This window comes from Dendrobates tinctorius, unplaced genomic scaffold, assembly GCF_039654945.1.
Source record: "Dendrobates tinctorius isolate UK_male_01 unplaced genomic scaffold, ASM3965494v1 ptg000128l, whole genome shotgun sequence".
Lineage (NCBI taxonomy): Eukaryota > Metazoa > Chordata > Amphibia > Anura > Dendrobatidae > Dendrobates > Dendrobates tinctorius.
This window is the reverse complement of record NW_027361796.1, coordinates 16,788,132-16,814,761: the sequence shown is the minus strand read 5'-3', so window position 1 is coordinate 16,814,761 and position 26,630 is coordinate 16,788,132. Positions and strand designations below refer to the sequence as shown.

General features: G+C 47.0%; 1 protein-coding gene across 1 annotated transcript in view; it reads right to left on the bottom strand.

The window, feature by feature from the left end:
- Positions 1-26,630, bottom strand: part of HACD4 (3-hydroxyacyl-CoA dehydratase 4) — a 46,071-nt gene continuing 19,441 nt past the window's right edge. The window contains exons 5-8 of the mRNA XM_073542695.1: positions 26,286-26,392; positions 5,766-5,897; positions 5,606-5,689; positions 1-274 (exon numbers count right to left, since the gene is read on the bottom strand). Of these exons, the coding sequence (XP_073398796.1) occupies positions 5,607-5,689; positions 5,766-5,897; positions 26,286-26,392 (322 nt within the window). The 3' untranslated portion in view covers positions 1-274; position 5,606. The remainder of the gene's footprint in view (positions 275-5,605; positions 5,690-5,765; positions 5,898-26,285; positions 26,393-26,630) is intronic.

Sequence of the window (26,630 nt, the reverse complement as noted above, 5' to 3'; positions counted from 1 at the left end):
TTTCTCTATTGAAGGTAAACTTTTATTTTAAAACAGGTTGCAATTGTACTGTAACATTGAGTTTATACATATTCCTTACCCAGCACCCATATACAAGTATAATACTTAGAACAGCATTTTCAAATTTCAGCTTCCCGTTGAATCATACTGAAGATCCATCCAATCTCACTATTCCTTTTATTGTACTGTTTATCAGACACGAACGACTGAATTGTACAACCACCAGGAACACACTCGATAACAGCAAGTCTGCACTTTTCGTCCAAATCCAGTACTGCAAAATAAATAGCAGATTGTATATGACTTTTGACAGTGCATACATTTATGTCTGTTATCTACTTAGGCAATGTTCGCTACATTGAGTCCACTAATAAGATATGCAATAGGGGATATCCTGTTATTGCCCTCCAGCAAAAGCTGCAACATCGGCTGCTGTATAGGCAAACTGTAACACTCATTGGCAACAGCATTCTATTGTAAATAAGATAAAAAAAAAAAATTAAACATTGAATAAAGAAGCAAAAGAGTAATATTTTTGGAAGTATTTGGTTATTGCTGTTGCTATATTTACAGTAAGAAATGATTGTAAATATACAAAACTCTGCATTACTTATGTATTGTCGTCCCTAGTGCTCCATCGCTGCCTTTCCGCAGCCCCTTGGTTTTGTTGACCATGCCGCAGTTCTGATTTCCGGTCTACAATTTGTCTACTACAGCTAATCATAAGTGCTTTAAGTAATGCTTATTTGTTATTTACAATGTAGCCCATTTTTTTCTGTTTAAATGGACATCCTGTTACGGGGTTACTGCGACAGCGTGGAGCCAGAAGACCACAGCGTCTGATTGCTCCTACTCCGGCACTGAGAAGAAGCGCTTCTCCTTCATTTAAATGTTATTATTTCTTCTGGCAGAACAGGGGTTAATCGGCCATATTGGAAATCCCTGTGTTCAAAGCTGAGCTCAGTTAGCCACTCTTGTCCCCTTTATAATCTGGGCTCTGTTACAAATCCTTGTCAGAGCTAGCATTTGCTGCATGACTAAAGGTGGGAGAGGAGTTCATATGTGAAGGAGTGTTGGAGGAGTTATTAGTGACTGTTGCTTGGTTTGTATGTGTGGTAATTCCATATCCTTCTCTATTTTGGTCTGTTCCCCTACCTGCACACATCGGTGCATTCCTCTGTTACATGTGAGTGAATATTTTGTTGCCTTGTTTGTTGGGTTGGTGTACTATGGTGCACAGTAGTGGCCCTTCTTCCCTGGGTGAGGGAAGAGAACAGATAGAGGGCTAACTCAGGAGATAAGGCAAGTGTGGAGGCTCCGGTATCTTCGCCATCTGAAGTATCCCGGAGAGAAGGGCGAACTAGGGCGCCCTCTAGTGTTAGGGACAGGAAAGAAGCCTCTGGTCCCAGGTCACCCGACAGCTGTGTTGTGACACATCCACTTTAACATAGTAACATAGTTAGTAAGGCCGAAAAAGACAGTCCATCGAGTTCAGCCTATAAAATTCTGTCAGAATAAATCCCCAGATCTACGTCCTTCTAAAGAACCTAACAATAACTGTAAGATACAATATTGTTATGCTCCAGGAAGACATCCAGGCCTCTCTTGAACCCTTCGACTGAGTTCGCTATCACCACCTCCTCAGGCAGGGAATTCCAGATTCTCACTGCCCTAACAGTAAAGAATCCTCTTCTATGTTGGTGGGAAAACCTTTTCTCCTCCAGACGCAGAGAATGCCCCCTTGTGACCGTCACCTTCCTTGGTATAAACAGATCCTCAGAGAGATATTTGTATTGTCCCCTTATATACTTATACATGGTTATTAGGCCGTCCAAGAAAAGTTGCATCTTATAGAAGTGCCAATTCTGGCACTTAGCCTCGCTCCTCCCACTTGCCCTGTAGCGGTGGCAAGTGGGGTAATATTTGTAGGGTTGATGTCAACCTTTGTATTGTCAGGTGACATCAAGCCCACAGGTTAGTAATGAAGAAGTGTCTATAAGACACCGCTCCATTAGTAACCCCATAGTGATATTTTATAAAAACACAGACACCCAGAATAAAGTCCTTTATTTGAAATAATCACACAGACTCCTTTATTGAATCTAAATTTACCATAATTACTGAACGCCTAATTCCCGACGCCCTCGTCTCCTGCAAACAATCAAAAAATAATAAACCAACATATAACATCCTGTTCGACGCAGTCCACTTAATACAGACTGTCCCACGGCGATCTCACGTGTAGAACAGTCACATCGGGCGATGTGTTCGCTCTTCCTGGCCGCCGGCGATACACTGACAGGAGGTAGTCGCTCCCACAGTGTATCACTGAGCTGCCGTGAGAGTTGACTGGAGTTCAGCTCTGGTGCTCTCACTCACGGCACTACCGCTGTGTGAGGCCGGGTGAGATCGACGTGGGTCACTCGGTATTAAGTGGACTACGGCGGAAAGGTGAGTATATGTAGGTTTATTATTTTAGATTGTTTACAGGAGACACAGGCATTGGGGATTAGGCATTCAGTGAGTATGTATTTTGTATGTGAATATCTATGTAATTATGTAAAAAAACAATTTTTTTTTTTTTTTTTTACAATTGCACACAGGCGCCGAATGATGAGACTATTCTCCCATCATCGGCTCCTGCTGTCTCTATTATATGTCACATCAGACGTAGCTGGATGGGAGAAGTAGTCCCATCAGACGACGCCTATATACAATCAATATGGGCTGTTCGTAGCAAGGGTACACACTCACAGACACACACAATTTACCAGCTCAATTAAACGGCCAACGTTGATCCCCATACGACGATAGCAGTCCATTCTTGATGAGCTTCGTCCAAGATGGCCACTATTCTATATTCTCTGACTGTCGCGTCCGTCTGCAAGTCTGGGCTGCAGACAGACAGCGCCCCGAGTAGCACCGAAACCCTTTACCCCTATACAGGGATCTGGATTTACTGCAGAGCCCAGGAAGTACTGTCTGAACAGGGGCAGAGTGCCAGAGCAGAACGGTTGCAATAGAAAAGCAGGAAGGGAGCCAAAAATGGAGTCGGAAACCAGGCGAGCAGTGGAGGTACAGAAACGGCAGGCAGAGGCAGAGTCGAGAGTCCAGGCAGAGGTCAAAAACCGGGAGAGTAGCGGAGGTACAAAATCGTCAGGCAGTAGAGGGGGTCAGGAATCCAGGCCAAGGTCAGCGTCAGTAATCAGGAGAAATGCAAGGTACAAAAACGGCAGGCAACAGAGTAGTCAGAAGTTCAGGCTGAGGTCGGAGTTAACGATAGGCAATCACAAGTAACACGTAGGGGAACCAAGAATATATCCGGCGGCTTGCAAGCCCAGTCCCAAGGTATTTGAGGGATCAGGTCGTCCCTCACAGGCTCCCGGGCTGGTGATGTCATCAGGACCGCCCCCAGGACCAGACCTGATGATGATGCACCAGCCCCTTCATGACTGACAGAGGAGCGGAGTCTGCGTCCAGTAGACGCCTGCGCAGAAGCCCTTTCATTGTTGCCGCCCTCACTCGGGCGCGAGCCACGGCGCCTCGTAGTGGTTGAGGGCGGAACAGCAGGCCCCGAGATCGACGACGACATGTCAGTCCGGCGTCTCCTGGTGGCCGAGGCCTGGACAGCAGGCCCCGAGCCCGAGGGCGGCGTGACAGTCCGTCGCCTCCTAGTGGCTGAGGGCGGAACAGCGGGCCCCGAGTCTGACGGCGACGTGACACTGACCACACACTCTTCCTCCTTCTGTCATCATTTCCTTTGACAATTCGCAGCGTTTTTGGCAGCAAATATGCAAACCTTTTTACACCTGCATTTTTGCTACGGATTTGAATGACTCAGTTGAAGTCATTGAGTTAAAAACGCTGCAGAAACATAAAAAGAATTGACATGCTGCAGAAAAAACGCACTGCAAGTATGGACGGAAATTAACTGATCATGTGCACAACACTGCAGGATTGTCATTGAATTACCTTGTATAAGAATTCCATTGCGTTTTTGAACTATTTAGCCGCGAAAATGCATCCTGTGCACATAGCCTCAATGTTAAGTTGTGTTTGTTTTCTGGATCTCATGACTCGATGTATTTCTACTGATAATGCTATTAGAATGTTGTGGTACCATATTGAAAAACAGGTGAAATAAGTATTGGACATGTCACATGCATTGCTCAGGTATTATTTTGTCCCATTCTTCTACACAAACACTCTTCAAATCTTGAAGGTTCCCAAAAATCTGAGCTTTACTTCCTTTCTTAAATTTTCTATTGAATACATGTCTGGTGATTGTCATCTTGTTGATCAAAACAGTGATAACTAAGAACCCTATGTTATCTACATGTACTGTTACTATTTATTCATTTACTAAATTACATTTGCTCATTGTTTTATCTTCTGTAATGACCGACATTTTGCTCTTGTGAAGTCCTGCTGTGACTGTGTTCGGCAAGGAAAGCGGTGGCTTCAAACTGTCCCTGGAACTGGGACCCTAACTATCACTGTCTTGCGGGGATACTTTTGAAGGTAGAGAGGCCCGAGTGTCTGACCTTACTATGCTTCTGTTAAACCCTGACCTGTTCTCTCCCTTACCCCATGAGACAGAAATGTAAGGTAAACAAGACACAAAGACAAAACAGGGATAATAGAAAACCTCTATCATACAAAAGCACTAACCAACAATAGGAAGGAGAGTACTACAACAAACTACAGAACACTACTACAACAACTCTCCTCTAATCACTTAGCTTTTGAACACAGCACAGGAAGACTAATCTTTCACTGGCAGGGACAAGGTCTAACCAGTTTTTTTTTAGTAAGAGGTAATGACCAGATCAGAAGCAGCTGAAATGGAACTGCATGTTTCTGACCAACATACAAAGGGTCATTAACCTCTTTAGAGCCAGATGAAAAAAATCAATTTAACATGGGACACACACCACACCATCTCTAAAGAGGACCTGTGTTTCATTACCTGACATAACCGTATAAATCCAGGTCTTCCAAGGAAACATGACACCGTCATGACATCTGATCTGCATGTATCACACTGGTAACTCCCCTTTCATGTAAAATAAGCTTTGGAGGCAGATTCTCGGGGCGATCAGTGTCCAGCTCATAGATCTTAATAGTTCATTTCCATAAAAGAAAGATATGGATTTCTCTGGGATAAGATGTCAGATCACAGATGTGAAGGTATCATTTTGTTCAGCTTCCTATGACCTACATGTCCTTATACAGTAGACAACATTGAAGGGTTGATCTCACTGACAGATTCTATTTAAGTTGAAGGAAAAAAAGTGGCTCCTAAAAGAATGGGCTAAAAATACGACAAATGGCCTTGCCAGCAATGGTTTGATACAGTTTGTTTGAGTTTCTAAGAAGCGAGTTCAAAGGTGACTATGAAAATGTCTGCATTTTACTCTTGCAAAAATGAAGGCTGTAACTAAATGGAAACTTGCCAGTCTTTTTACATGTAAAGCGAAGAGAACATTGGCTGCTGCTCCAACTTGAATAATTTACTCTGATGTAACCAGTTTTACATTTTGGGTGGAAACGTTCTTAGACTAATAAAATTATTTCACTATACATTATGATGTTTGTTACTCACCTTACTTCACTTTTAGCTTTAACTCTTGCTGCTTCAGATACAACTTTCTTCTAGAGTACAGATGGCTGCACGTGTACAACACACCTAAGTGACAACATGTTCATGTCATTCAAGCAATGATGCCGACGTACAAACATGCATATTTTTTTTGAAGCCTTACCGGCAGGTAATAGGAAAAGATATATTTTCAAAATGTAAGGAAAGTGAATGGAAACCACAAATGGCAGTGACATCGTGTAGCAAAATGTGCCAAGGGCTTCAAAATACGGAAGTGATTCATAAACTGTGTAAACTGCAAGTAGAAAAAAGGAGGTTATACTTTCATTCATTTTTGCTACCTAACATTAGCGCTTACAATGCCTTGAAAAAGTATTCATAACACATGAACTTTTCTACATTTTTTTACATTCCAACCGCAAACTTAAATGTATTTTATTGGGATTTTTTGTAATATACAACACAAAGTAGCAAGCACCCAGGTGTGTAAAGATCGGGGTTGTAGAGGGTGAGACCGCAACCGGACTTGTACTGGAATGGGGTCTGCTGATGCCAGCGCCTACCGAGGACGCACATCCAGCTGAAGTGTATTACAGTGAAGGGACCCTCATGCTCCCTGCACTACAATACATGTCAATGGTGAATCAGAGGTCAGCAGCTGATGTTGGTGTGCCAGGCATTGGTGTTGCATGGCAGTGACATCATGCGTCGCCATGGTAGGCATGCCAATGTCAGCTGACTGCCTCTGCGCCAGCTACAAAAGAGGACGCTGCACATTGTAGGATCGAGCAAAGGTGAAAAGAATGTGTTGCAGGTTTTTATTTTTTTTTATTTTTTTAGGATACAGAGGCAGAATGAGGGATATATATTCCAGAATGGAGGACATGTACACCATCAAGCGGCCATATATACCAGGATGAGAGATATACAGTGAACAGCAAAAAAATAATGTTTTGAACTTTTGACTTTCAGGCTTCATATCTCACCATCCACTACTGCTTTGATTGTGTGACTACCATCATTTTATAGAAAATCATCTTGGCTATCTGATACATAAATTTGACTTGCAACTATTTAGCATATGATTAGTTATGCAGATTTTTGTCATGTCACCCTATTGTTACTGTTTGCTCCTGGTGGTGGAAAAATATTTTTCTTCCTGAATACTATAAAAAATAACCTGTTCTCACATTCCCTAATAGCTCAGTGTATTATTAGTCTGATTTCCAAGTGAAAGTTCATTGGTTTGAATCAAGGAGCAGCAATTAAAACTATTTGACAAGAAAAGAGAAACCGCATCATCCAGCTCATCAAATGTGGTTTCTTAGCCAAGAAAATTGCCAAACTGCTTCATGTGAGTGCCATGACAGTTGGAAGAATACGAAATGAAACCTGTCCATCCATTCAGAAGCCAAAAGGTGGACATTTAGGCCAAATATTGGAGTCAACAAGTCAGGTTATCCAAAGTGGAGGTAGCTCATATGCTTCATAATAGTGAGATCAAAGACATTGATGCAAGCAACGTGCGACGCACATTACACAAGTCTGGAATGGTGGCCCCAAAAAAATGAAGAAACCTCAACTTCAATAATGTCATTAGAATCGTCGGTTCGAGTTTGAAAACAAATATGAAAATTGGACATTTACAGATTCGAAACAGGAGATTTGGAGCAATGACACAAAAGTCATTAGACTAGGCCTGATAAGTGCAAATGGGTCTGAAAGAAGCAAAGGAAAAAGGGGCTAAGGGATTGAGAGATAGAAGGAAATGTCAAGTTTGGTGGAGGAAGCCTGATGATAGGGGGTTGTTTCACAGGCAAAGACATTGGATGCTTCACCAGGATCGATGGTGGTCTCAATGCTAAGCTATCTCTGAGTATTCGACAAAATGAGTTACTTCGTACACTCAAGTACTATGGATATGAAAAGGACTATATAGTGTTCCAACAGGATAACACAAAGCATATGTCCAGATTGGCAAATAAATGGTTCAATGAGAATGAAGTAAAAGTGCTGAAATGGCCCCACAGTCCCGAGACTTCAACCCAATCAAACACTTGAGGTAAAATTGAAGAAAAAGCTGTATACAGACCCAAGTGATTCAAGCAGTATGCACCAACCTTGAGAAGGTGTAGAAGAGACTCGAGATCAAATTTTGGTCGACACATGTTTGAATCTGATCGAGAGCATGCCCAGAAGGATTCAGGCAGTCTTGAAAGCCAAAGGTGGATTTAAAAAATAATAACATGAAAAATAAAATTTAGATGTGTAGAGGCAAAACAGTAATGATGCAGTGACATGACAAGAATCTGCATAACTAATCATATGCTAAATAGTTGCAAGTCAAATTTAAGAGATATCAAGATGATTGTCTATAAAATGATGGTAGTCTCAAGTTCAAAGCTCAAGTGGATAATGAGATATGGAGCATGAAAGTCAATAGTTCAAAACATTGTTCAAAACATTTTGCTCTCCACTGTACAGAGGGGAAAATAAGTATTTGATCCACAGCCAATTTTGCAAGTTTTCCCACCTACAAAGATTGGAGACGTCTGTAATTTTTATCGTAGGTACTCTTCAACTGTGAGAGACAGAATCTAAAAATAAGTCAGAAAATCCCATTATATGATTTTTAAATAATTAAGTTGCATTTATTGCATGAAATAAGTATTTGATCACCTACCAACCAGCAAGAATTCTGGCCATCACAGACCTGTTAGTTTTTCTTTAAGAAGCTCTCCAAATGTGCACTAATTACCTGTATTAATTGAACTTCTTTGGACTCTTTACCTGTATAACAGACTCCTGTCCACACTCTCAATCAAACACACACCAACCTCTCCACCATGGCTAAGACCAAAAAGCTGTCTGAGGAAACCAGGGACAAAATTCTAGACCTGTACAAGGCTGGGATGGGCTACAGGATAATATGCAAGCAGCTCGGTGAGAAGGCAACAACTGTTGGCACAATTATTAGAAAATGGAAAAAACACAAGATGACTGTCAATCTTCCTCGGTTTGGAGCTCCATGCTAGATCTCGCCTCATGGGGTCAGTATTATTCAGAGAAAGGTCAGTAATCAGCCCAGAGCTACATGGGAGAACCTGGTCAATTAACTGAAGAGAGCTGGGACCACAGTCTCAAACATTAGTTAGTAAAACAAGCGGTCATGGATTAAAATCCTGCAGGGCACGCAATGTCCCCCTGCTCACGCCAGCACATGGCCAGGCCTGTTTGAAGTTTGCCAATGACCAGGGGTGCATTTCTGCAAAGGAGACAGGACAATTGCACCTTAATAAAGGGAGAATGGATGGTGTCCTGTATGGCGAGGTTTTAGCCAACAACCTCCTCCCTCAGTAAAAGCATTGTAGATGGGTCATGGCTGGGTCTTACAGCATGACAATGACCTGAAACACACAGCAAGGGAAACAAAGGAGTGGTTCCATAAGAAGCATTTAAAGGTCCTGGGGTGGCCTAGCCAGGCTCAAGACATGAACCCAATAGAAAATCTTTGGAGGAAGCTGAAACTGAGTGTTGCCCAGCAACAGCCTCGAAACCTGAAAGATCTGGAGAACATCTGTAAGGAGGAGTGGGACAAAATCCCTGCTGCAGTGCAAAGTTTGTCAAGAACTATAGAAAAAGTCTGACCTCTGTAATTGTAAACAAAGGTTTCTGTACCAAATATTAAGTTCTGTTTTTCTATTTTATCAACTACTTATTTCATGCAATAGAATGCAAATTTATTATGTAAAAATCATACAATGGGAGTATCTGGATTTTTTCTAAGATTCTGTCCTTCACAGTTGAAGTGTACCTGTGATAAAAATCACAGACCTCTCCATTCTTTGTAGGTGAGAAAACTTGCAAAATTGGAAGTGTATTAAATACTTATTTTTCCCACTGCTTTTCTTCAGTACTGACAAGGAAGCTGGTCAGAGTCAATGGGAAAATGAATAGAGCTAAATTTAGGGTAATCCTGGAGGAAAACCTGTTAGAGGCCGCAAAGGACTTTATACTGGGCCGTAGGGTCATCTTCTAGCAGGCCAACGACCCTAAACATACTGCCTGAGCTATAATGTAATGGGTTACATCAAAGCATATTCGGGTGCTTGATTGGCCCAGTCACAGTCCAGACATAAAGAGAACCTGTCACCAGGTTTGCCGCTATAAGATGCAGCCGCTGCCTTTCAGAGCTTATCTACAGGATTCTATAATGCTGTAGTTAAGCCCCCGATCCAACTTGAAAGATAAGAAAAATAAGTTTCATTATACTCACACGGGGGGGCGGTCCGGTCCGACGGGTGCCGCAGGTCCGGGTCCGGCGCCTCCCATCTTCTTGTGATGCCGCCCTCCTGCTTGATTCACATGCCCCCCGGCATCGCGCTCCTACGCAGGCGTGCTTGTCTGCCCTGTTGAGGGCAGAGCAAAGTACTGCAGCGCACAGGCGCTGGGCCTGTCTGACCTTTCCCGGCATCTACACTCTACATTCAATCTCACTGAGCTAGAGCTAGTTTGCAAAGAAGTATGGGCAAAAATTGCAGCCTACAGATGGGCAAAAATTGCAGCCTACAGATGTGCAAAGCTGGTAGAGACATACCACAAGAGACTCACAGCAGTACTTATACCGAAAGGTTGTTTAACAAAGTAGCAACTCAGTGGGGCTCAACACAAATGCAGGTCACAATTTTCAGATTTATATCTTTAAAATATTTTGGAAGCCATGTATCATTTCTTTTACACTTCACAAATATTTGCAACTTTGTGTTTGTATATCACATAAAATCCCAATAAAATACATTTAAGTTTCTGGGTGTAACCTTAAAAAAATGTGGAAAAGTTCACGGCTATGAAATCTGTTTCAAGGTACTTTATGTAATGACAAAATCTTGAATCTCTGCTGAATCATCGCAAAAGTTACCACTAAAAGCTAAGCTAAGGGTTACCATAACCACACTCTAATTTGATCACTATTTAACAGTTGCATAGGAATAAGAATTACTGATGAATATCTATATTGGAATATTATTACCGTATTTATTGTGAGCTTGCGAGCGGGGCACTCACTACTCATGTATCTGTCGAACTATGTGTTACTTTGTTTTTATTTGTACATGTCCCCGCTTAGTTGTAATGTGCTGCAGAATTTGTTGGCACTAGATAAATAAAATTCTACATATAGTTGTATATACTTTACAAACAGGCCCACACGCACAGGTCTTAGGCAGCATCTGCCATAAGTAGTGTTGAGCGATACCGTTCGATACCCAAAAATATCGTATCGGATGGTATCGCCCGATACGAAAAAAATATCGGGTATCGCCGATTCCGATACCGGAAGTCCCATTCAAGTCAATGGGACTTCCGGTATCGGAATTAAAAAAAGCCCTTTATTTCCTTGTTGGCTAATTCTACATAATTGAAAACAAATAAGAATCATGTAGAATGTATTATGGGAGGTGGAGGAGACATTAAAAGCATAGTGGTTTATTCAAATCACATGGCATAGCATTAATTCCAATTTTTTTTTTCAATACGTTCGGAGTTAAAAAGATATTGACTATGTTAACCTTTTTTATATTTTGTCAGATATGTACTGTATGTTTCACAACTTCCATGCTCTTCACCTTCTTTTGTACTTCTCCCACACTTTCTCCTTCATGATCCGCAGCATCAGCATTTTTTTCATCAACTTTTTCTTCACCTTATTCATCTTCTTCTTCTTCATCTTCTCCCCATTAATTTTTTTTTCCATTCTTCATATTCTTCTTGTTCAGCTATTATTAATTTTAATATGCTATTTCTTCATCTTCTTCCTATTCTTCTTTGTCTTCATTTTCTTATGGTGACAGGCATTCCTGTAGTACTTATCTATAAAAGTTATAAGATTACACCTTACGTTCTGCCTGTCACAAAAGATTTACAACAGGATTTGTCCGCGTTCAGTTTGGCCTGCAGCAGCAGGCATTTTCCAGGGGCACCACGAGGAGGAATGGACTCACCCCCATTTACTGCTTACTCTTCTTCTGCTTATAATTTTGATTTGTTCTATGCTGATTTTTAGTCTTATGCTTAATGTTCTTCTGCTTTCTGTTCTTCTGCTTTTGCTTCTTCTGCTTCTTGTTCTTCTGTCTTTTGTTCTGTATCTTGGTGGTTGTCTTCATGTTCTTTGTCCTCTTGGTCTTATTATTTAGGGTCATATTTCTGGTCTTCTTTGGTGTGGTCTTCAGGGTCGTCATCATCAGGGTCGTCGTCATGGAGATCAATAAGGATTACCAAAGACAATTTCAAAAAGCTTGATCTTGGAAATGTAGCAGAAGGTACAAGAAGGCTGAGAAACTGGCGAGAACCAGCAGACAGTGCTGGCACCCGGATGGGTAGCAGAAGGAACAAGAGCCAATGGCACTACCGAGGACCAACTGACGGTGCTGGACCACGGTTACTAAGCAGAAGGTACCTGTGCTAAAAAGCACTACCAAGGACCAGCTGACGGTGCTGGACCTCAGATACCGAGATGGAGGCACCTAGGCCAAAGGCTGTGGCGAGAACCAGCAGACAGTGCTGGCACCCGGATGGGTAGCAGAAGGAACAAGAGCCAATGGCACTACCGAGGACCAACTGATGGTGCTGGACCACGGTTACTAAGCAGAAGGTACCTGTGCTAAAAAGCACTACCAAGGACCAGCTGACGGTGCTGGACCTCGGATACCGAGATGGAGGCACCTAGGCCAAAGGCTGTGGCGAGAACCAGCAGACAGTGCTGGCACCCGGATGGGTAGCAGAAGGAACAAGAGCCAATGGCACTACCAAGGACCAACTGACGGTGCTGGACCACGGTTACTAAGCAGAAGGTACCTGTGCTAAAAAGCACTACCAAGGACCAGCTGACGGTGCTGGACCTTGGATACCGAGATGGAGGCACCTAGGCCAAAGGCTGTGGCGAGAACCAGCAGACAGTGCTGGCACCCGGATGGGTAGCAGAAGGAACAAGAGCCAATGGCACTACCGAGGACCAACTGACGGTGCTGGACCACGGTTACTAAGCAGAAGGTACCTGTGCTAAAAAGCACTACCAAGGACCAGCTGACGGTGCTGGACCTCGGATACCGAGATGGAGGCACCTAGGCCAAAGGCTGTGGCGAGAACCAGCAGACAGTGCTGGCACCCGGATGGGTAGCAGAAGGAACAAGAGCCAATGGCACTACCGAGGACCAACTGACGGTGCTGGACCACGGTTACTAAGCAGAAGGTACCTGTGCTAAAAAGCACTACCAAGGACCAGCTGATGGTGCTGGACTTCGGATACCGAAATGGAGGCACCTAGGCCAAAGGCTCTGGCGACAACCAGCAGACAGTGCTGGAACCCGGGTGGGTAGCAGAAGGTACCCATTCAAAGCAAAGTAGCCAGGCCGCAAGCCGGCCGCAGTTACCGAAACCCACAGTCCTACAGGGGGTCCATGTCCCATTGGCACTATGGATCCAGCCTTCAGTGCCAGTTCCCGCAGCCCACATAGGAGTCACCTAAACTGCAGGCACCGTAGAGTCGGCTAACCCGGCCGCAAGATGACAGGACAACGGATTGGTGGCATAGTGACCTTGACACTACCCGGAAACAGGCGTGCTGAAAACAGGCTGGGCAACAGGGAGTACCCGTGCCAAAGACACTGCCGAGAACCAGCTGACGGTGCTGGAACCCAGATGGGTAGCAAAAGCTACAAGAGCCAATGGCACTACCGAGGACCAACTGACGGTGCTGGACCACGGTTACTAAGCAGAAGGTACCTGTGCTAAAAAGCACTACCAAGGACCAGCTGACGGTGCTGGACTTCGGATACCGAGATGGAGGCACCTAGGCCAAAGGCTCTGGCGAGAACCAGCAGGCAGTGCTGGAACCCGGGTGGGTAGCAGAAGGTACCCATTCAAAGCAAAGTAGCCAGGCCGCAAGCCGGCCGCAGTTACCGAAACCCACAGTCCTACAGGGGGTCCATGTCCCATTGTCACTACGGATCCAGCCTTCAGTGCCAGTTCCCGCAGCCCACATAGGAGTCACCTAAACTGCAGGCACCGTAGAGTCGGCTAACCCGGCCGCAAGATGACAGGACAACGGATTGGTGGCATAGTGACCTTGACACTACCCGGAAACAGCAGGCGTGCTGAAAACAGGCTGGGCAACAGGGAGTACCCGTGCCAAAGACACTGCTGAGAACCAGCTGACGGTGCTGGAACCCAGATGGGTAGCAAAAGCTACAAGAGCCAATGGCACTACCGAGGAACAGCTGACGGTGCTGGACCACGGTTACTAGGCAGGAGGTACCTGTGCTAGAAAGCACTACCAAGGACCAGCTGACGGTGCTGGACTTCGGATACCCAGATGGAGGCACCTAGGCCAAAGGCTCTGGCGAGAACCAGCAGACAGTGCTGGAACCCGGGTGGGTAGCAGAAGGTACCCAATCAAAGCAAAGTAGCCAGGCCGCAAGCCGGCCGCAGTTACCGAAACCCACAGTCCTACAGGGGGTCCATGTCCCATTGGCACTACGGATCCAGCCTTCAGTGCCAGTTCCTGCAGCCCACATAGGAGTCACCTAAACTGCAGGCACCGTAGAGTCGGCTAACCCGGCCGCAAGACGACAGGACAACGGATTGGTGGCATAGTGACCTTGACACTACCCGGAAACAGCAGGCGTGCTGGAACCAGGCTGGGCAACAGGGAGTCCCCGTGCCAAAGACACTGCCGAGCACCAACTGGCGTTGTTGGAGCCCAGGGACAATCATGGTGTAGGCCGAGGCCAACTTGGTGGTAGTTTTAGATTGTTTGTAGGCTACAACAGACTGTCAACGTGCTCCAATTAGGCATCTGTCTCCACTCTGTTTCCAGGATTTCATGTGACCACCAACACCGCCAGTTTATGCGTACAGTAGCCGTCTGCCCAATCCACACGTGTTCCTGTGTTACTGGTGTTCTGTAATGTCAGCAGATCCCCTGATGTTTGTCTGCCAATGTCTCCTGCTCTGTCCACATTCCCACCACTTGCAGTGGGAAGGTGGACAGCGCAGGAGACCGTGCTGGACACACATTGGGGGATCAGCTCACGTTACAGAACACCAGGAACACAGGATCAAGTGTGGAATGCGTGGACGGCAACTGTGAGCAGGAACTGGCGGTGTTGGAGGTCAGGGGAAATACTAGAGACAGAGTGGAGACAGAGGCCAAATCAGAGAATGTTTAAATCTGAAGTAGTTACAATTTGGAGTCAGCAGCAGTTTGCCCTCCACACAGCAGGGGATCAGCTGACGTTACCGAACCCCACTTTCACATGAACGAGTGTGTTTTTCTGTGTGGACAGCACTTCCGAGCAACAACTGACGATGTTGGAGCCCAGGGATAGTCATTTTGTAGGCTGAGGCCTACTTGGAGGCAGTTTAAGATAAGACGTTGTTTGACTTTGGAGGGAGCAGGACACTTTGCCCTCCACACAGCAGGGGATCAGCTGACGTTACTGACCCCCACTTTCACATGAACGAGTGTGTTTTTCTGTGTGGACAGCACTTCCGAGCACCAACTAGCGTTGTTGGAACCCAGGGACAATCAGGGTGCAGGCTGAGGCCTACTAGGAGCCAGGTGTAAAGCTGAGGTATTTTGACTTTGGAGGGAGCAGGACACTTTGCCCTCCACACAGCAGGGGATCAGCCGACGTTACCGACCCCCACTTTCACATGAACAAGTGTGTTTTTCTGTGTGGACAGCACTTCCGAGCACCAACTAGCGTTGCTGGAACCCAGGGACAATCAGGGTGCAGGCTGAGGCCTACTAGGAGCCAGGTGTAAAGCTGTGGTATTTTGAATTTGGAGGCAGCAGCAGTTTGCCCTCCACATAGCAGGGGATCAGCTGACGTTACCGAACCCCACTTTCACATGAACGAGTGTGTTTTTCTGTGTGGACAGCACTTCCGAGCACCAACTAGCGTTGCTGGAACCCAGGGACAATCAGGGTGCAGGCCGAGGCCTACTAGGAGCCAGGTGTAAAGCTGAGGTATTTTGACTTTGGAGGGAGCAGGACACTTTGCCCTCCACACAGCAGGGGATCAGCCGACGTTACCGACCCCCACTTTCACATGAACAAGTGTTTTTTTCTGTGTGGACAGCACTTCCGAGCAACAACTGACGATGTTGGAGCCCAGGGATAGTCATTTTGTAGGCTGAGGCCTACTTGGAGGCAATTTAAGATCAGACGTTGTTTGAATTTGGAGGCAGCAGCAGTTTGCCCTCCACACAGCAGGGGATCAGCTGACGTTACTGACCCCCACTTTCACATGAACAAGTGTGTTTTTCTGTGTGGACAGCACTTCCGAGCACCAACTAGCGTTGTTGGAGCCCAGGGATAGTCATTTTGTAGGCTGAGGCCTACTTGGAGGCAATTTAAGATCAGACGTTGTTTGAATTTGGAGTCAGCAGCAGTTTGCCCTCCACACAGAAGGGGATCAGCTGACGTTACCGACCCCCACTTTCACATGAACGAGTGTGTTTTTCTGTGTGGATTGCACTTCCGAGCAACAACTGACAATGTTGGAGCCCAGGGATAGTCATTTTGTAGGCTGAGGCCTACTTGGAGGCAGTTTAAGATAAGACGTTGTTTGACTTTGGAGGGAGCAGGACACTTTGCCCTCCACACAGCAGGGGATCAGCTGACGTTACTGACCCCCACTTTCACATGAACGAGTGTGTTTTTCTGTGTGGACAGCACTTCCGAGCACCAACTAGCGTTGTTGGAACCCAGGGACAATCATGGTGCAGGCCGAAGCCTACTAGGAGCCAGGTGTAAAGCTGAGGTATTTTGACTTTGGAGGGAGCAGCAGGACACTTGGCCCTCCACACAGCAGGGGATCAGCCGACGTTACCGACCCCCACTTTCACATGAACAAGTGTTTTTTTCTGTGTGGACAGCACTTCCGAGCACCAACTAGCGTTGTTGGAACCCAGGGACAATCAGGGTGCAGGCTGAGGCCTACTAGGAGCCAGGTGTAAAGCTGAGGTATTTTGACTTTGGAGGGAGCAGGACACTTTGCCCTCCACACAGCAGGGGATCAGCCGACGTTACCGACCCCCACTTTCACATGAACAAGTGTGTTTTTCTGTGTGGACAGCACTTCCGAGCACCAACTAGCGTTGTTGGAGCCCAGGAAGAATTATGGTGTAGGCCGAGGCCTACTTGGTGGCAGTTTTAGATTGTTTGTAGGCTACAACAGACTGTCAGCGTGCTCCAATTAGGCATCTGTCTCCACTCTGTTTCCAGGATTTCACGTGACCACCAACACCGCCAGTTTATGCGTACAGCAGCCGTCTGCCCAATCCACACGTGTTCCTGGGTTACTGGGGTTCTGTAATGTCAGCAGATCCCCTGATGTGTGTCTGCCACTGTCTCCTGCTCTGTCCACATTCCCACCGCTTGCAGTGGGAAGGTGGACAGCGCAGGAGACAGTGGCGGACACATATTGGGGGATCTGCTGACGTTACAGAACCCCAGTAACACAGGAACACGTGTGGAATGCGTGGACGGCAACTGTGAGCAGGAACTGGTGGTGTTGGAGGTCAGGGGAAATACTAGAGACAGAGTGGAGACAGAGGCCAAATCAGAGAATGTTTAAATCTGAAGTAGTTACAATTTGGAGTCAGCAGCAGTTTGCCCTCCACACAGCAGGGGATCAGCTGACGTTACCGAACCCCACTTTCACATGAACGAGTGTGTTTTTCTGTGTGGACAGCACTTCCGAGCAACAACTGACGATGTTGGAGCCCAGGGATAGTCATTTTGTAGGCTGAGGCCTACTTGGAGGCAGTTTAAGATAAGATGTTGTTTGACTTTGGAGGGAGCAGGACACTTTGCCCTCCACACAGCAGGGGATCAGCTGACGTTACTGACCCCCACTTTCACATGAACAAGTGTGTTTTTCTGTGTGGACAGCACTTCCGAGCACCAACTAGCGTTGCTGGAGCCCAGGGACACTCAGGGTGCAGGCCGAGGCCTACTAGGAGCCAGGTGTAAAGCTGTGGTATTTTGAATTTGGAGGCAGCAGCAGTTTGCCCTCCACACAGCAGGGGATCAGCTGACCTTACCGAACCCCACTTTCACATGAACGAGTGTGTTTTTCTGTGTGGACAGCACTTCCGAGCACCAACTAGCGTTGCTGGAACCCAGGGACAATCAGGGTGCAGGCCGAGGCCTACTAGGAGCCAGGTGTAAAGCTGAGGTATTTTGACTTTGGAGGGAGCAGGACACTTTGCCCTCCACACAGCAGGGGATCAGCCGACGTTACCGACCCCCACTTTCACATGAACAAGTGTTTTTTTCTGTGTGGACAGCACTTCCGAGCAACAACTGACGATGTTGGAGCCCAGGGATAGTCATTTTGTAGGCTGAGGCCTACTTGGAGGCAATTTAAGATCAGACGTTGTTTGAATTTGGAGGCAGCAGCAGTTTGCCCTCCACACAGCAGGGGATCAGCTGACGTTACTGACCCCCACTTTCACATGAACAAGTGTGCTTTTCTGTGTGGACAGCACTTCCGAGCACCAACTAGCGTTGTTGGAGCCCAGGGATAGTCATTTTGTAGGCTGAGGCCTACTTGGGGGCAATTTAAGATCAGACGTTGTTTGAATTTGGAGTCAGCAGCAGTTTGCCCTCCACACAGCAGGGGATCAGCCGACGTTACTGACCCCCACTTTCACATGAACGAGTGTGTTTTTCTGTGTGGACAGCACTTCCGAGCAACAACTGACGATGTTGGAGCCCAGGGATAGTCATTTTGTAGGCTGAGGCCAACTTGGAGGCAGTTTAAGATAAGACGTTGTTTGAATTTGGAGGTAGCAGCAGTTTGCCGTACACACAGCAGGGGATCAGCTGACGTTACCGAACCCCACTTACACATGAGCGAGTGTTTTGTCTGTGCGGACAGCACTTCTGAGCCCAACTGGCGGTGTCGGAGCCCAGGGAAAATCAGGTAGTAGGCCGAGGCCTACTTGGTGGCAGTTTGCGATTGTTTCTAGACTACTACTAACTGTCAACGTACTCCAATTAGGCCTCTGTCTTCACTCTGTTTCGAGTATTTCCTCTTGCTTCCAACCACGCCAGTTGCTGCTCTGAAATGCCGTCTGCACAACCCACACTTGTTCCTGTGTTACTGGGGTTCTGTAACACCAGCTTCTCCCTAGAGGTGAGTCAGGCAATGTCTCCTGCTCTGTCCACATTTCCACTACAAGTAGTGGGAATGTAGACAAAGCAGGAGACATTGCCGTGCTCACCTCTGGAGATGAGCAGATGTTACAGGACCCAGGTAACACAGGAACAAGTGTGGATTGTGCAGACGGCACTTGAGAGCAGAAACAGGCGGTGTTGTAGGCCAGAGGAAATACTCAAAACAGAGTGGAGACAGAGGGCAAATCAGAGAACATATTAAATAAGAGGTAGTCAGAAGTTGTAGGCAGCAGGAGAGTTTGCCGTACACACAGCAGGGGATCAGCTGACGTTACCGAACCCCACTTACACATGAGCGAGTGTTTTGTCTGTGCGCACAGCACTTCTGAGCACCAACTGGCGGTGTCGGAGCCCAGGGAAAATCAGGTAGTAGGCCGAGGCCTACTTGGAGCCAGGTGTAAATCTGAGGTTGTTTGACTGTGGAGGGAGCAGGACACTTTGCCATACACACAGCAGGGGATCAGCTGACGTTACCGAACCCCACTTACACATGAGCGTGTGTTTTGTCTGTGCGGACAGCACTTCTGAGCAACAACGGGCATTGCTGTAGCCCAGGAAATAAAGTTCAGGTCATAGAAACATGAACACAACAGGAGACCTGGATCCTGTTGCCAGCCAATTATTTATTCTGGAAGAGGACTGGCAAATTCAGGTGAGATCCAGGCCTTGTTCATTTTCACAAAAGTAAGCCGGTCAACATTATCGGCGGATAGTCGCGTGCGACGGTCTGTTACCACACCACCTGCAGCACTAAAGACACGTTCCGATAATACACTGGCAGCAGGGCAAGCCAGCACCTCCAATGCATACTGGCTAAGCTCTGGCCATGTATCCAGCTTAGAGACCCAATACTTGAACGGGGAAGAGCCGTCTGGGAGAACACTAACAGGGCACGACAAGTAGTCTGTCACCATCTGACGGAAACGTTGCCTCCTGCTGACTGGAGCCGTCTGTGATGGTGTAGCCGTTTGTGGCGGTCCCACAAAACTTTTCCACATTTGGGCCATACTGGCCTTGCCTTGTCCTGCGGCACTGCCTCTGCTACCTCTTTGTGCAGAGCTTCCTCCACTGCCTCTACCCACATGGCTTCTTTGAAAAGCACTACCAGCAACACTTGCGGGGGGAATGGAGAACATGATGGCCTGCACAAGTGTTTCTTGATACTCCCGCATTTTTCGCTCCCGGTTCAACTGTGGTATGAGGCTTTGTAAGTTGTCCCGGTAGCGAGGATCTAGGAGGGTGTACACCCAATAATCAGCCGTGTGGAGAATGTTGGCGATGCGGCGGTCATTTAACAAGCACTGCAGCATGAAATCAACCATGTGCTGCAGACTGCCAACTGGACCGGAAACGCTGTCCCCAGCTTGAGGCAGCATCTCTGCCTGCTCAGCATCACCCCACCCTCGCTGTACACACTGACTACTAGAGCCTTGTGTACCTCCCTCCTCTGGAGAGATGTGTTCCTCCTCCTCCACTGACTCCTCGTCATCCTCCTCACTAAGTGTCCCCTGCCTGGGCCTTTGTGTGGAAGCACGTTGCGCAGATTTGCCAGAAGCAGATGGCATTTCTGACTGCTCATCCTCGACCTCTTCAAAAACCTCCTCACTTAGTGCTTGTAAGGTTTTTTGAAGCAGACAGATGAGGGGGACAGTCATGCTGATTAGTGCATCATCTGCACTGGCCATCCGCGTGGAGTCATCGAAGGCACGCAAAACTTGGCAGATGTCCCTCATAGTGGCCCACTCAGTGGTGGTGAAGTGTGTCCGGCGCACAGTGCGACTTGTTTGCGCCTGATGCAGCTGGTACTCCATTACTGCTGCCTGCTGCTCACACAACCGCTCCAACATATGTAACGTTGAATTCCACCTGGTGGGGAGGTCACATATGATGCGATGTTCTGGCAGGCGGAATCGTCGTTGCAGAGATGCAATGCGCGATCTTGCCATGCTGGAATGCCGCAAGTGAGCACACTCTAGGCGAACCTTGTGCAGCAGTGCATCAAGATCCGGATAGTCCCTCAGAAAGCTCTGCACGACCAAATTGAGCACGTGTGCCAGACATGGTATGTGAGTGAGGTTGCCTAGGCCCAGAGCTGCCACTAGATTTCGGCCATTGTCACTCACTACCAAACCTGGCTGGAGATTCGCTGGCACAAACCACACATCGCTCTCCTGCTTGATGGCATTCCAGAGCTCCTGTGCTGTGTGGCTCCGATTCCCCAAAGAAATTAATTTAAGGACGGCCTGTTGACGTTTGGCCACACCTGTGCTCATATCTGGCCTAACAGGCTCACGCAGTGCTGATTCCGAGGAACTAGAGTAGGAGGAGGACTCAATATGTACAGATTGCATTCCTGCAATCCTTGGAGTTGGCAGAATACGTACAGAGCCACTCTCCAGATCTGTACCCGGCTCCACAACATTGACCCAATGGGCAGTGAGGGAAAGGTATCGTCCCTGTCCATGGCTACTGGTCCACGCATCGGTGGTCAGGTGGACCTTGCTACTGACGGCATTTAGTAGCGCATTTTTAATTTTTCCCTCCACATGCTTTTGCAGGGCAGGGACGGCTTGCCTGCTGAAATAAAAGCGGCTGGGCACATTGTATTGTGGAACTGCCAATGACATAAAGTTCCGGAAGGTGTCAGTCTCCACCAGCCTGAATGACAGCATCTCAAGGGCCAGTAGTTTGGCAATGCCGGCATTCAGAGCCAGTGCTCGGGGATGGTTTGCCGAGTATGACCGCTTTTTCTCCCATGCCTGTGCTACCGATTGCTGGTGAGTGGCCTGGGAGTGTGCTGATGACTGCGAACGTGGTTCAGTGGGTGGAATTTCACTGGGTCTCTGGACAACAGTGGCAGTGGTTCTTCCATGGCGTTCCAGTGAGGAAGCCGAACCAGCTGTGTGTGAGCTGGAGGAAGAGGCCCCAACAGGAGCTGAAGAGGTGGTAGGTGCTGCTGAAGGTTGGCCTACATCTTCAGTGTGTCTGTGTAACTCCACCTCGTGCTTGGTACGCACATGTTTCCACATATTTGTGGTATTGAGGTTGCTCACATTTTTCCCTCGTTTCACTTTCTGATGACACAGCTTGCATTTGACAAAGCAAATGTCATCTGCAACTGTGTCTAAAAAAGACCACGCACTGCAAGTCCTGGGAGCGCCCGTTTTGTGTTTTGGAAGAGGATTGCTCCTCACGGGTGCCAAAGTGGAGGCTACAGGCAACCAAGTCTGCCCCCGCCCTCTCCCTCCTCTTTTGGCCGTTCGGGGAATCTCTTCCTCAGAGCTGCTCCCACCACCTTCCTGTGGCTGACGCCATGATGGGTCAAGGACCTCATCATCTCCACTCCCCTCTTCAAGCACCGGCTGGTCCTGGGTTGTCTCGCCAGCACCGTACGCACCAGAAATTGGCAACTGAGTCTCATCATCATCAGGTGAGCACTGAGGTGTGCTGACAATAGGCACTGGCCCACCCGCCTCTTCAGATTCAGAGGGACAAAGCAGTTGCGCATCACTGCATACTCCCTCTTCTTCACGCTCTAGAATGCTGCTTGGCTGGCCACCTCTTTCCAAGCCAACAGATTCTGAGAACAGAAGTAAAGATTGAGATGGCTCCTGTCCAGGGCTCTCAGACTGCCTGGGCAATTTGGCAGGTGGTGAAGAGACAGATGGTTGCTCTTCAGTGCTCTGGCCTTGGGAGGATGCGGAAGTCATTGAAGTGGATGCGTTAGCTGCCATCCATCCGACAACGGCTTCAATTTGTTCGTCACGCAGCAGTGGGGTACGGCGAGGTCCTACAAAGCTGCGCATGAAGGACTGTTGCCTGGTAAAAGTGGGGGATGCCGGGTCACTGGTGGCCGCAGCAGACACCGAATCCCCACGTCCTCTCCCTGCTGAATCCCCCCGTCCTCTCCCTGCTGAAACTCCACGGCCATGACCACGTGCCTTACTCCCTGCCTTCTTCATCTTGGTAGACTGATAAAGATAGGCAGAAAAGTAAAAAAGGGGTGGCTTAGTGTTCTTATTCCTGAACACCTGCTAACCAGTATAAGAAACACTAATTTGGCTAAGAGTGTGTGTACTACACTTTAATATGATCTAATGTGGCCTAGACAACTGTAAAGTGGAGTGTTTGGTGAACTTTATTTCCTTTTTTTTTGGGGGGGGGGAAGAAAAGGATGTGACCAAAGTTTGAAAGCTATAGTATCACAAACTTTTTGGAGCGATTACAATGCAGGAAGCTAACCTACAATGCAATTGATGAGGCTCCAAAAAATAGGGTGATACTAGTCTGGCTGGCCCTGAAGGGCACAAGCCAGCAAAAAGGCTCCTCTATCTAATCCTATATAGTGTTTGCAACCAACCAATGACAATGGATGCGGTTGGAAGCACACTAAGGCCTCTTTCACACTTCAGTTTTTTGCATCAGTTATAATCCGCCAAAAAGGCGGACAAGCGGATCCGTTCTAAACTGATGTGAACGGATGGCACAGGATCCGTTTTCAGACGGATCCTGAAAATGAAGAAATTTAAAGGAAAGGAGAGAGAGAGAGAATTTTTTTTTTTTTTTTTTTGTCCGGCACCCAGAAAGAAATTCGGGTTAAATCAGTGTTTGCAGGATCCGCCAGAGAAAAAAACGTTACAAGCTCCGTTTTGAAATTTTTGAGGATGGTGACGGACAGCAACTTTTGGCGGATCCTCACAAAAAACGGATGCAACGGACAGCAATCCGTCACAATCCGCCATTAATGCAAGTCAATGGGAAAAAAACGGATCCTCAAAAAAAATTTGAGGATCCGTTTTTTTTCAAAACCTGGCGGATTGTGACTGATTGTAAAAAACGGAAGTGTGAAAGAGGCCTAATATAGGAGCAAAAATCTGGCTAAATTAGCTGCAAAAAAGGACTATGTATGAGGCAGTGACGCACGCTGAGCGGACTACAGCTAGCGGTGGCTGTAGAACACACTGCAACGTGAGCTGCACTCACACACAGAGAGACCTATCAGACAGCCAAAAACAGTGCAGAGAAATGGGCTATAGCACTGAAAGGCTGCTGAAAGGCTCCGCTGTCCACTCCTTTAGTGTTTGCAACCAACGTATATGGATACGTATGGAAGCACACTATACAGGAGAAAAAAAAAGCAGCAATAAAAGAAAAATGTGTATGAGGCAGAGACACACGCTGGGCGGCCTACAAGCAGACGTGCCTGCAGGACACACTACACAGCGTGGGTCTGCACTCACACAGCCCTTGCAGACAGCTGTGAACACTGCTGCTAGGCAAAAGAAAGCTACAGTGGTGGTTTATGTAGCCTGGATAAAGCACAATATTGTTTTTAGAATCGCTATTTCTAACTGTCCCTCACAGTCTTCAACAGCAGCCTGTCCCTAACTGAATTCACAGCAGAGTGACCAGAAATGGCGGCTGCAGCGGTTTTTATAGTGCATCATGACATCATTTCAGCAGCCAATCACAGCCATGTCAGTAGTTAACATGCCTACATGCCTAACAGGATGTGCCCACACTTCTGAGGATCCCCATTGGCTGAATCAAATCGAGCGGGCTCCTAGCATTATGGGAACTTCCGATTCCGGTATTCGATATGAAAAAAGTATCGGAACTAAGTATCGGAATTCCGATACAGCTAATATCGGCCGATACCCGATACTTGCGGTATCGGAATGCTCAACACTAGCCATAAGACATGTTCACCGTAGTGGTCTGCAGATCCTCTGATGGTGTCATGCCCGTCATTCCTTACTGGTCCCACTGCTGTGTGACAGGATGTGGCGTGAGTAGCTATGCTGCTGCTGGGTTGCTTCTGAATAAGTTGCCCTGCCAGCCGCTAATTAATTGTATAGGTTGTATAGCCTGCGAGGAATAAAACTTTAGCTCTTCATCTCTGTGTAGGCATCAGAAAGAAGTATCCAGAAGGTGGATCTGTGCCAAAAGCACTGCAGGTAGGAGGGAGTCCTGCTGGCCCCATCCCCTCACCAATGTTTAGGTCAGGAGTATGCCAGTGGGAGAATCAACTGATGAAGAGGAACCTTGGCTCTTCATTGTGGGAATGAAGAAAAGAGACTAGCAAGAAGAAAGCATGGTGTGAAAACCAGCAGAGGAGTGGAGTACAAAGGTATTTTATAGAAAGGGAGAGGAGGCAGGAGAAGGAAGGACAGACCTAGTGCTGGAAATGGTAGTACAGTACTAGGTTTCAGCGGCTCACTAAGGAGGACGGCCCATGTCAGTCAGAAATTACAATGATTGGCAGTAATACTAAGCATGTAGATACAATATAGCTTTGTAATAGATTTCCTTATAGTCAATGCAAGTTAGGGGCTTGTAGTTACTATTCCAGTCAAGTAGGTGTTCCCGCAGAGGGGAAACCATGGCTTGACTGGAAGGGGCAGCGTTCTGCAATTTTGTAAGACACTTTTCAGCATTAAGCCCCCGTTACACACTGCGATATCGCTAGCAATATCGCTAGCAATATCGCTGTAAAGTCACCGATTTTGTGACGCAGCAGCGATATTGCTAGCAATATCGCTCCATGTGATACTTACCTCCGACCGGCTCCCCTGCTGGTTATCGCTGATCGCGCGAGAAGCTCCTGGACCATTCCTCGTCAGCTTCCTGCGGTGCTTCCTGTGGCGCCGACGAGCGACGCGTGGAGCCGGGCGGGAGGACGCAGGATCGCCGCGTCTGACAGGTAAGTAGCGATCCCCGACCGCTGCTATGTCACTGGTGAGATCTGCCTGTGTGGCAGCTCACTAGCGACCACTTAGCGATGTACCAGCGATCCTGACCGGGTCATATCGCTGGTCGGGATCGCTGGTGCATCGCTAGGTGTAACGGTACCCTAATGCTGGCTACTAATTTAATCAGGGGCATGTTTATCACTGCATTACCATACACTATAGCGCCATGCTTCTAATTTAGGCAAATTGGGAAGCCAGGTTACTATAATGGGTGGGTGCTACTTTATGACTATCATTACTATGCGACTACAGTAGGACAAAACCATGGCAGTAACACTAGCCACATGGTGGTAGTTCTATCTGGAAAATAGCAACCTCCCATTGAATACATGCTGGACAACTCACCTGGTATATCAGAGAGGCTGCAAGAAGGGAGGGACCTTGCAGACTTCAGAGAAAGTTGTTAACTTTGACCTGGGTAGGGTACATTACATCAGAGGAAAGGAGTAGACCATTCCAGTCACTCTGGCGCTGCACTGGCAGTATGCGCTACAGCCTAACCAACCCATGTGCTAAGAAGTGAACATAGTACCTTCATAAATATTGGGCGGGTGATGTCATGCAACTGTGAATTACAGCCTTTGTGTAGGCCAGGCACTTACAGTATTCTAAACTTATGTGTTCTTATGAAAACCCACCTATCTTGTATAATAATTGCGGCATATGAATTCTTACTGTGCCATACCTTCAGCTAGCAGTGATAACGGATAAACTGGAATCCATAATGTATGGTAGATCCATGTTAGGGCTGGGTAGTCTATTCCTACTGATGATAACAGCAGATATGGATATCTAAAAGGTAGAACAATACAATCAGTCATATACAATATAGTCAGATCTATTCATTGATGTTCTAGTAATAGCTGTATTTGGTATTCATTTGTTAATGAGCTCAGATGGTCTTTCAACCAAAGGAAAAATATGTCAGATGTGGAATTGGAGTTCAATCACCCATGTTTTGTAAAAGAAGACGGACAACAGTGGATGCAGGTAGGAGGAGAAACCCAACAGAGCTGGCAATGCGCTCGTA